The sequence below is a fragment of the Maniola hyperantus genome, chromosome 20, assembly GCF_902806685.2.
Source record: "Maniola hyperantus chromosome 20, iAphHyp1.2, whole genome shotgun sequence".
In the NCBI taxonomy this organism is placed as follows: Eukaryota; Metazoa; Arthropoda; class Insecta; order Lepidoptera; family Nymphalidae; genus Maniola; species Maniola hyperantus.
In genome coordinates this window covers 4964080-4976620 of record NC_048555.1, presented here as the reverse complement: position 1 = coordinate 4976620, position 12541 = coordinate 4964080, and the positions used below count along the sequence as shown (strand labels likewise).

The 12541-nt window shown below is 37.3% G+C and overlaps 1 protein-coding gene across 3 annotated transcripts in view; it reads left to right on the top strand.

The window, feature by feature from the left end:
• The window catches only part of retn (retained), a 194794-nt gene that overhangs the window by 44145 nt on the left and 138108 nt on the right, over positions 1 to 12541 (top strand). Inside the window, exon 2 of one of the 3 annotated variants that reach the window (XM_069505315.1) lies at positions 4018 to 4047. The exons of the other annotated variants lie outside the window; for them this stretch is intronic. Within the exon in view, the coding sequence (XP_069361416.1) occupies positions 4030 to 4047 (18 nt within the window). The 5' untranslated portion in view covers positions 4018 to 4029. The remainder of the gene's footprint in view (positions 1 to 4017; positions 4048 to 12541) is intronic. 3 annotated transcript variants of the gene reach the window in all.

The window sequence follows — 12541 nt, the reverse complement described above, 5'->3', positions numbered from 1 at the left end:
TGTCGGGTGCAATTGTCGCCCACACTGTCTGGGTATTTGTGCATTGAATTAATATCATTAATAATGTTCACCAGTTTCATCTTTAGTAAGTATAGTACGCGACAAGTTGAGATGGCAACCGGGGAGGGAACGCCCCGCACAACCCCAGTGCGGGCGAGCGCGGCTGACGTTAGGGTGTGCGGGGCGTCTCCCCGCCTCATACTCTGATTGCCATTTCGACCTGTCGTGGACTTTAGGTACCTGATGAGCTCATGTTGGAATATGGACCTCAAGGTTCTAGGGCACCAGATAACCTACTAAATACCAAAAATTCGGCGGTTTCTTTGAATATGAAGATATGTATTGCCACAGTCCACTTTTCGGACCTATGAAAACCTTTATATGGGGATACAAGTAGAAGCTAAGAGGGTACCCCATAGCACAACTAATCAAAAATAATCCCAGCTTTTGCAAATTACTATCTAAAAATATATGACCAATTGAGAAATTACCAGTGGTAACTAGATACAGTTGACGATTCCAAAGGACCGGAGGACCAGTAAAAAAAATTGATACAAAATATATTTAAGTGTATTTTTTATTTCTATTTATGTTGAAGATTGTCGATGACAGTTAACGAGATCGAAATTTAATGAAATCCAAAAAGTGCTGACAAAAAAACTGACGCTAGTTTTGGCCCGGATCTTGCTTGTAAATCAATATTTCAATATTTCTTTCCATTTAGAGCCTTCAAAAGCTACCCGATTCAGAGTATATTTAGTAATATTAAGTAGAACCACGGTGCATTCCGAGTTTTTTATACTGTTCAATTATTTGAGGATTAAAATAAATATTGCGTCGGCTATCTATTAGCACGTGGGGTAAGGGATCATGGGGTAAAATGGTGTTATTTATTTATAACTACCAGATGCCCGCAACAAAATCTTCCAGTTTCTATCTTCTTCTCTTCTCTCATCTTTTTCACATTATACCTATTATCTATTCAATACGAAAAGCTAACTGACTGACTGATCTATCAACGCACAGCTCAAACTACTGGACTGATTGGGCGGAAATATTTGGCATGCAGATAGCTATTATGACGTATACATCCGCTAAGAAAGGATTTTTGAAAATTGAATCCCTAAAGGGTTAAAACTGGGGGCTGAAATTTGTACAGTCGGATTGTACACGCGGATGAAGTCGCGGGCATAAACAAGTTTCAAATATATTTTAAGGAGTTAATTTTGAACAAAGCTATAGTTTGTCATTATAAAACGCTAAATATTCGTAGATATCTTTATTTAGCTTTACAATTTTAGATCCGTTATATTATTTTTAGGTCTAAACTTCGTACCTACATAAGTATCTACCTAACTCAAAATCGATTCGTTTAGTCTAAGTTTTACTCCAGTTAAAGCATCGAAAATTACCATATTAAAACTTCATAACAGAGATCCCTGTCTCAAAACAGTGTTGTAAACTAATGAAAGCTACAATTAAATTAAGGACGTGAGACTTCAAAGCTCCTAGCGTACCTGTAAAGTATACTAAGTGATGTGTTGTTGTTCCAAAGACCGATGTTGACGACCGTGTGTGGTCCTTTAAAAATATCTCATCTTTACAACATCATAACTTTAGTAAAAACGCACATGAATTTAGGCTGTAATGTATTCGGCTAGAGTTTAAGTTCAAACGATGATTAGGTGATTCAAATTTTGTGAGCTTTATAGATTCGTTTGAACAAGATTTTAAGGATAGTAGCGAAAGTGTTAGAACTGGTTTCTCATTCGGTTTCGATTGCATTCGGATGGGGCATTTGTAAATATGCAAATGGGTGCCAAGATGCACGCCAGACGCTGCGTGGGTGCCATTGTTTCGTGAAATACTGTTTATGTTGGTGATACGTCTAATTACATTAGTCACCTTGGAGTTTTTTGCATTTTTTAAATCCTTTTTTGGATGTTAGCTTTGGAGTAGTTATAAAGAACTCTTGATGAAACGCGTTGAAGTCTTTGGAATATGAGCTTTTAGATGCTTGGGAGTTTGGCCATAAGATTGATTGAAAAAGTCAAAATCACGGCCTTTATTCTAAAGTTCAAGTTATGGACCAAGAAAATAATTAAACGCCAGTAAATCAAACTGTGCTTGGGTTTGAAATGTTTTACAAACCATTCTTTTTTTTCATAAAAAGCACTACAGGAACTTATTCGTAACTACATTTTACGTGTATTAATCTCGGCTAGGTTTTATCGGTATCCGTATTCGGTAGGTATTGTATCGGGGTAAATACCTACTGTGCTCGGGTAGGTTTAATAATGCCATGTGTGTTAAATGTTTTTTATATTTGTTATGAGAGATTAATAACCTTAGTTGCTTCCTTGGTAGCTGTATCAAACTTCAGCTGAAAACATTAAAGTCGGGAGTAGAAATCGCCGTATAATAAAATAAAACAATGTTACAACTCTATTAACTATTAATAAAATGATCCGCGGCCATTAATAAGCTAACGACAGCTCAGTTTGACAGCTGACTATCGCGCCATCTAGCGGGAAACGGTGTGATCGGGAGCGTTCACTATAAGTCAAAATGTTATGATGCTTTTGATTTAGTGCCCCTTTCGACGGGACCTGCTTGATTTATCAATTATTCGAAGCATGTGAGCTTGGTATTTTTAAAGCACGATCTTACTTTCATGTCATACGGTTTAAGATTAATCATTAATTATCATGTTTCGATGCGTATTTCGTATTATCTGATTTGGATGAGTAATTCTTTAATATCATATGGGGAATGTCGATATATGATTTGCTGTTATAAAGACGCGAGTTGTCATTTATGAATCATCTACATTGTCAGTTTGTATGAGTCTACATTTTATTAAACTTGTGTTCACTTAACTCCACTCGTTATTTTGCTTCTATAAAGAGTAATTCTGTTGTACTTAGCATCCGCAACATCTTTAGACATCTCAATTCGTAAAGTTATTCATATGTGAACAATGTGGCAAAGCTATATAATTCGATTCAGGGTTTTAATTTGAAGTTCCTTACATCAATTTTGGTAGAATTGCATTGCATGCGATTCGAGGCAATAGGATCTAAACGTTGATTATTGCTTTAATTTTTTTTCTTATTCAGATACAAGTTAGCCCTTGACTGTAATCTCACGTGGTGGTAAGTGACGATGCAGTCTAAGATGGAAGCTGGCTAACGACGCGGGCGACCGCACTGACTACGAAGTCAATCGCAAACCTGTCAACGATACCAAAAATTCGGGCAGGTATTAGGAAATTAGTAAATGCAAATGTGAGTCGCAATCGTTTGTTTTAATATGAAGCGCCCGCGCCATGGGGTGTGTTTGTAATCGAAACAAAAAGGAAGTGTGATCATACGTGCCCGAGCTTTATTCTTTGATAGAGTACTTACTATCGCATTTTGTTTGAGATTTCTTTATATAATGTAGACCTCAATTAAAGGGTTTTAACCACCACGTAACGTAGATTCCAAATTAAGGAAAGGATTTTTATAAATTCCACGTGAGTGAAAGGGGCGGATCAGTTGGTACTTTATTAAATTACAAGAATAGGGATGAAAGTAGGGTCAATTTTGAATACTTTATCGTCCTTGCATGATCTTTCTTCTAAAATAAATACTATTTGTAAAGATTGCTGCTATCAGTAAGATTCACAGCCAAAAAAGAATATGAAGGTAATCAAACGATAAAATCAGAAATGAATCATAATAAAGATTTAGATTCACAATCGAAACTGTGTGATTTATTCAGCTGAGGTCCGGAGTTAGGGTTGCCTTCTTCCAGGCTTCCCTTATTAGGTCATATTTTGTTATTTAATATTATTTTTTGTTTCTGAAGTAGATAATTAATGAGATTAATTTGCAGGTACTGAGAAAATCCTCATAGGAATTTATTATTTAGTTAGGACCATTTTTTTAAATCCATTTTCCTATACACAAAGGTAAGCCCCACCGTTAAATAACGCATTATTAGAATTTGTATGCGATTTTCATTTCTTTTCAGATTTGCTCTTGAATGCGATCTAACCCGAGGGTAAGTTAGGAGTGGCTCTAATTACACCATTTTGGCGAACACTTCTTGATAACGTGGTGATGATCTCGCGGCAAAGAAATTGATGTGGGTCTATCCTTATGATGCAGTCGATATTTTTACCTTATGGTATGAGGATATTTCCTACACAAAAACAGCATTTTGCGGAGAGATTTTAACGGAAAAGACAAAGGACCTGATATTTTTTTATTCACAGCAGGCAAGTGGCAACCCTAGTGGAAGTGAATAAACCAATTTATTACCATAATACAATGATGGTTGACAGATCGTTCGAGTTCCATCAAATCACATTATATTAATACAGCAACTCTACCTGTGTCCTTATTTAAGGACCGCAATACACGAACGACAGTGAGCGAAAAATTAACTAATAATACGTAAGTATATAATATATTTCTACGGCTATACTCACGTATCCAGTCGACGTTAGCCCGACTAGTTTCGATCCCATCCGGGGTCTTTTATCAAGGGTCAGTTCGCGCACGCGTTGCGTTTAAGACACAGTTCGCACAGTCTTTAATACGTTAAATACGTGAGTACAGCCGTAGAAATAGATTATATGTAATGAAAATCCCTCACGATAGTTTAAACGCCAAAATATGTAAGTAGTGTATTTTTTGATATTGAAATTGAATCGGGGGTAAAGAGTGCGTGGAGGAAATCGTTCGCGTAGGTATGATGTTTATAACCCAGTCATCCTAACTTTTAAGGTCGGAAATCGGAATCAAACGGATAGTTATAAAAATACCTAGGTATATACGTAGTAAGGGCCCCTCTTCCACTTTTCAAACTATCAAGAACTTGAGGAATTGCCACCATCTTAAAAAAAATTGAATTTTAAAACTATCCGTTAGATTCAGACCTTAGGCCCTATTTTAAGGTAGGATGACGGTGGTATTGGCTACGAATATAGTACATACATATTATTACTACGAGCGTGCTACGCGGGAGTTTTTGTCTATCGTCTACACTGGTCCTTAGGTGCTGCGGTCAATTTAAACGAGTTTTTTGTTTTTCTTTATTTAAATCGTGACTTTATTTGATCTATCGGGAAGGGTTGGTATTGATTTTGAATGTTTGCTCTGATGGGTGACATTTCGTAGGCGAACGTAAAATATACAGAAATCGAACAAAAATCGATGGAACCTGTCTATTTTTTGTAACGAGTAAAACATACCCATTAAAACACACTCCGTGTTTTATTTTCGTGCAACTTAATGTTGGAGATAAGATCTGGTTAAGACATTACAAAATAATTTTGGTTGCTTATAAATTGTATTTGGTCTTACTTAGAGGTCATTTATTTAAACTTACTAACTTACTAAAGTTAACTTTCTAAATTAAAGCTTTGCTGGTATCTACACTTCACGCTCTGTAGTCTGTAGAAAATTAATACAGGAAAAGTTTATAGTTTTCAATGTGCTATGGGACTTTTTACTTTTTAAAGTATTAATTATTATATTTAGTATTAATTTTGATGATAATTAATTTATTTTTTAATTATCATTAAAATTTAATTATTTTTAAATTTATTTAAGGAAACTTCATTTTAAACTGCATAAACGAGCTAAGTATCGAATTCTGACTAAGCAGTTTTATTAATGGTACGTACCTACTTAATTAAAAATGGTGTAAGCATATTACCATAACCAGAATGAATTCATTCAAAACAAATGAAAAAGTGTGGATTTCAAGACAGTACTAGTTTACAGAAAAACTTTTGGCCTATATAGATATTGGGTAAAGCAGGTATTCTATAATACTTCGTGTACATTCTGTAGACTCTCTATATTAAGTAACTTATTATTTACGAGGAAGATTTTACCGAATATAATTATCCAATACCTTATAATTTTTTTATAATCGTGGTTATGTCACATGCAGTATCGATATCCGTCACTTTTCGATTTAAATTAATGATGTCGATTATTATTTATCGACACGGTAATAAGTAATAAATGCGCACTGGTTTGGCATTGACATGATACCTATTTTACTAAATATAAAAATAATTTGATTTACTGTTGGTCGATTTCGAAAGTTGTGAACGTTAAACCATATAAATATAGGGTCCTTTCATATGCATATACGGATGCGTGTCTGTGTGTCTGCTAGTTTTTCATGGCCCATCCACTGAACTGATTTTAATGTAATTTGGTACAGAAATAGCTTGTATCCCATCACCCATGGCTACTTTTATTCCGAAATTCAAAGAGTTCCCATGGTATTTTCCAAAAAAACCTAAGTTCACGCAGACGAAGTCGCGGGCATTAGTTGCCTAACCTATAAATCAAAACTGAAAGAAAAGAAAAATGATCTAAATATTGCATTAATTCCAAATCTCATCGGTAAAAATGTTGTACATGCGCAATGTCAGATGCCGAATCGATATCCATCAAAGTATTCGAATTAAATTAATGATGTTGATTGTCGATACGCGACAATAGGTACAAGCCTACCGGGCCGACATCCACGAGATCGATAACGGAATGCGCTGGAGGATCATATTGGACAACTCATTATTTAAATGTAATGCTTTTTATTGTGACAATAAATTATTATATTATTAAATAAACGCGTATCTAAAATATGCGAGTTACGTTTAAAAAAGAATCATACACACCAAACAAAAAACTTTGAAGATAAAAGTAGGTGTCATAGAGTCGTTGTGCAGTACTGACATAATATGTATTAGCCCACGGTATCTATTACCCTACTAGATAATGCCCGGTACTTCATTCGCTTGAGTAGTGGTTTAAATTAAAAAAAAAGTAACATTAAAAAAAAAAACATTTTTTTCTAACCTTGATTCCAGCTGATCATCATAATTTTTCATCTACCTACACATATTTTAGGGTCCTGAGAAAAAATCATCGACAGATTTTTTTCAGATGTAGTGTATAGTAGGTACGTGACAGGTCGAGATGGCAATCGGGGAGACGCCCCGTATACCTGCATGTAGAGATATCATGTCATCCGCGCTATCTCGCACCAGTTTAGCGCGGGGGCTGTACGGGTGTGCGGGCATTCCAACCCCGATTGCTATCACGATCTGTACATCCGTCCTATACATTACAAAGTAGTACCTACCTATCCATTTCGTAAGCCGAGGCGACGACCTACCTGCGGTTAGGACATTAGTTTCCTGGTCCAGCTTTACTACACCACAGGCTTTAGTAATTAAACTGCGTTGCCTTTAACGATACGCGGTCGCTATTTATTGTCTTTGCACGAACAACAATGTAGGTATGTACTCGTATCTAGGTACGTGGTTGATGGTAAGATACCTACCTCTTGGACAAATAACAATCTCTTTGCCTATAATCTAGATCTCTATTGCAAGAAGTTAGTATTACAGAGTACCTACTCTAGAACTTGCGACCCCACATTCAATTTTAAAGTTAAGGAATGTCGACTTAAAAACAATATCATGATCATTATTCTGATCTACTTTTTAAATAAAGTGTAAAGTAAAGTAAATAATTCATGGCTATAGTGCAAAAATAAATAAAATGTAATAGAAAGCTGTCTTGATTGCTATCTCGACCTGTCACGTACCTACTATAGATAACTACGTCTGAAAAAAATTCAGTCAATGATTATTTCTCAGGACCCTAAAATATGTTTAAATTAAAAATTATAGTGATCAGCTGGAATCAAGGTTAGCAAATAAATAGTTTAAAAAATTAACACAAAACTTTTACGTTTTTATTAAGTAGGTATAATTAGTATAGGATTAAAAACAAGTTTAAAACTGATTAAAACTGTTTTTTTATTTATACAACGCGGACGAAGTGGCCGGTATTATCTAGTAGGGTAATAGGTACCGTATTATGTCAGTACTCAGTGATGCATAACGACTCTATGTAACTTTTGTTTTCAAAATTTTTTGTTTGGTGTGTATGATTCTTATTCAAACGTACTCATACCCCGATTGCCATCTCAACCTGTCACGGGCTATAGGTAGATATCTAATTTTGCTTAAGTTGGTCTTAACGCGTCATCACTACATTTTCCAGAGGAAATTGCATAAGTTGGCCATCTTTTATACAAATAACAAGTAAACCACATCCTCTTACCGCTCCTCATGTTTAAACGGTTTAGCTTTTAACTATACAAAAGGTAATATTATAACGGTGCAGATTATCTAATAAAATTTGAGTTTAAAAATTGGACTAAAATTATCTTCGACGCCCTATTAAGAAACTATAAATCCATCCTATTACTATAAATGCGAAAGTGTGTCTGTTTGTCTGTCTGATAGCTTTTCACAGTCGATCCGTTTAACCGATTTTGACGAATATTGTATAGAGATACGTACCTTCCATCCCGGGGAAGGACATAGGCTAGGTTTGGTCCTGGGAAATCCCAAAGAGTTTCCCAGGCGAATTTTAATAAACCCAAATCCACAAGGATGAAGTTGTAGGTATCATCTTCTTGGTAGAAAGGTACCTACAGTACGCGACAGAAAGTAATGTACATCGACCTTTAGAATGAGATTTCGGCTTTGTAGAGCACTGTCTCTACCACTCGTACCTATGTGACGTTTTGTCGGTCTCAACGATAGAGACAATGCTCTAAAAACCGCTGTCTCTTTCTAAAGGTTGATGTACATTATTTTCTGCCGCGTATACTGTACAAAGTTAGCTTGCATCCTGGAGAAGGACAGAGACTACTTTTTATTCCAGAAAATCAGAAAGTTCGCATGGGATGTGTAAAAACCTAAATCCACATGGACAAAGTCGTGGCATCATCTTTAGTTACTCGTATACTTATACATATATTTACCGAATATAACTTAAACAACTATAGGTATACCCTTGATGACCTAAATAAGAAAACAAATATCCTTATTCCTCATGCGAAAAAGTAAACGAAGTCGCGATGGTTTCGCGGATTTATGATTTTTCCTTCATGATGACTCAGTTCAAATATGCGAGAATCACAAAGGTTTTATATAGGTATAATGATTATTGTTTACAGTTTACGGAACTTGTGTATAACGTAAACAAAAGAGGGTCTCGAAGTTTACACGACAATTCGTGTTTTACAACATATTCATGCAATGCGTCATTTGATCGAGTTTGGCCCGATTGGAAAAGATTCAATCACTAAAATGGACCTATATAAGTACGCTGGAAAAGGTGTGACAATACAAAATGATAGTAATTTTTTGTGTCGATTCGAATCGCCCCATTGAACGTAACGGGAACTAAAATTGACCCTTTGAGTCAAACTGTCTTCGTGTGGACACTATGTTGACAGATGTCTCATCACTAACATTTAGTTCCGGGGCAGTTTGACAGCTACAGTGTGATAATCGCAATCACTTCTGATTGGTCGACACTCGCTCACTATTAGCTACAATGCATTGTTGCACCAGAATACTATTAATTCACCTACCACAACAATGGAGATTGTAGTAATAATGATTGATGCAACTTTTTTCTTATCATCGTATAGTACATGACTGCTGCTATCAACGATTTTCAAGTTGCTTTAAAAACAGGTCGGCAATCGTAAGTCCAGCGTACCTACTTGTATATTAGTAGAGGTCAGTTATGCATTTCTTTATGTAAGCAATGTAACATTTTCAGTTTGACGGCCCACTTAGCGAGGTGCTACGTTGACTGGCTTCGCTGGAACTACGTGTTACATTTTAAAAGATTCCTCGAACTATCACCCTAAAGGCGGCGCGGGCGCGCCTCTTACACGCAATAAAACCGATCGATTATTACCTATTTGTGTGAAAAGCGGAAGGAATAAGGCTCGGTGAGGCTTCGTCGAGGCGTGTTCCAGGCACGAGCCGCGTCCGCCGGTGTCGCTCGTGAGAAATGTCAATATTTAATCGCCTCGCGTTGCTACGCTTCGAAATTGTCTCAACGATTTCGATATTTTCCAATGTCAAATATTGTGTTAATATCTCGGACCGATGTTCCTGCGCTGTACTCTATTAATTGCTCATTGAAGGTTGTCCATCGCCAAGCGGTGATAGTCTGGTGGTTAAGGTCGCATCTGCCTTCTAGTCGAGGCGTCCGAGAAAACGGGTTAGAAAACTCGCACCTCTAACTTTTCGGGATCATGTGCGTTTGGAGCATCTAAGTAGGTTTCAAGTTTAAAAGGGAACATGCATGTCTGAGAGTATTTTATGATTCAGATATAAGTTTGCCCTTGTCTACAATCTCACCCGGTGGTAAGTGATGATGCAGTTTAAGATGGAAGCGGGCTAATCTGAAAGGGGTATGGCAGTTTTTGTTGAACCCACACCCCTTTCTGGTTTCCAAACGGCATCGTACCAGAACGCTAAATCGCTAAATCGCACGGCTTTGCCGTAACCACGGCTGAAGTCTATAAAATTCTAAACACCTGCCGGGAATCGAACTCGGGACCTCCCACTAAAAAGACTACAGCGCTTAGCTGTGCGCCAGGGAGGTCGTCGGGAGAATTCTGTCTAATGTTCTCAACGGTGTGTAAAGCCTGCCAATCCGCACTTGGCCAGCGTGTTAGACTATGGCCATACCCTTCTCATTCGGAGAGGAGACCCGTCCTCAGTAGTGAGCCGGGTTGATGATGATGTCGTCCACCTTACGCCAGCCGTTCAAGCAATAATTTATCTCAATCATAATCTCGAAGAACCCGTCTTTATTTGCGCTTTCTACGCATAAATAAATATGTATAAAGGTATATTAACACTGTAGAAAGAGAGCCAGCGCGTGCCAGACCTTCGTTATTTTATAAAAGCTGAAAGTTTATCTGCGTATTGTCCTCAACACAGGGAGGAACGATCAGCGACTACTTATGAGGTTAGGATCATGGTGGCTTTAGGAGATAACACGTAATAAAGAGTTAAAGTTTAAGGGTGTCTGGCAGGGGATTGCCACGATACTAAGTGTCTGGCAATGCATGACGTGATTTCTACTAATACTATCGCGAAAAAAACATAATAAAATTAGACTAACTTTGACGTAAGATTTTTACACCTCCATTGCCTGTTATCTCCCAAAACCACCATCATCCAAACTTCATAGTAGCTAGTCGTTCCCCCTATATCAGCTTTTATAAAATTACGAAAGTCTGGCACGCGCTGGCTCTTAGTCCGACGGTATCTGGCACGCGTCAATCACACGGAATGTACACGAAACCCACCGATTTGTCACTCCGCCATTTTGAATCATTTACAATAGTATCCACAATTTCGGTGACAATAATTAACAGATAGGTATCTTTGACCGACCGCTTTCTAGGTTTTTTGTTGTCTAAAATAATTATCATTACAATAAGCGACACGATCTCTTTTTAGTTACCGCTGCTGTGGAATTTTGAATAAAATTAAAACACCGAATTGAATGTGTTGGACTCGGTATGGCACAAATGAAGATTAGGAAATAGTAGAACGAATTCTCGCGGTCGCTGGTGGTAACGCAAAAATGTCATGTATAAACGCAGGGAGGTGTAGGTAGAGAAAGGAAGAAAATGCATTTATTTGTTGTTGGTGTCTTAGATAAAAACAAAGTACAAATGTAACATTTTCATCTGTGACACCCCACCCCAAATGAGTGTACAGCTCAGCATAATGTCTTGCATCATATGCGTTAACACACATAAGATGCAGGACGCTGATTTTCAGCTGAGACCAGACTAGAGCATAGCTAGAGAAGCAAACCGTCATCATGTGTCAAAAATCTAAAGATTATAACATGACAAAATTAGCATTTTTTTGAAGTCAGTAGATGATGACTGATGATGCCAAGTGACGCTTGCCTGCCTAGACCTAGTTGCCTCTTCACTATACTTTTGAAGGTCCCTATATTGTAGCTGGCGAAGAAAACAGAAACGGGCAGAACATTTCATATTCTAGCAGTGCGTATTAGAAACGAGGAAGTTCGACGATGAATAGGTAGACCTGCAGACTTGCAAGCCTTTACTAGGGATATCTATTCATGTGCCTTTACGATGCCGTGAGCCAGATCAAATAGTTTTTTTGCGACAGTGATATTATTGATAGTATAGATATACCATTATAGCGCCATTAAACTCTAATGACAAAAAACATTACTGGTCCCTTCCTCTGATGATTTAACTGCCTCTAGTAATAATATGAACAGTACGCGGCAGAAAGTAATGTACATCGACCTTTAGGAGATAGCAGATTTGTAGAGCATTGTCTCTGTCGTTGAGACCGACAAAACGTCATATAGGTATGAATGACAGAGACAACGTTCTACAAAACCGAAATGTCATTCTAAAGGCCGTAGTACATTAGTTTCTGCCGCGTACTGTAAACTTTCTGTATGAACGTATTTCCGCACGGTCGTATTTAAAAGAGCCGAATAGTCGGGAGATAATTGACGCTAAAAATAAGTAGGTATTTTAGCGAAGTACTCGAAGCGTCAAACAGCTGCTAAGCATGAGTTAGTCCAGTCTGTGATGTGCCGGTGGCGGCGCGGCGGCACGCCGTCATTGGGTCAGGTTATTT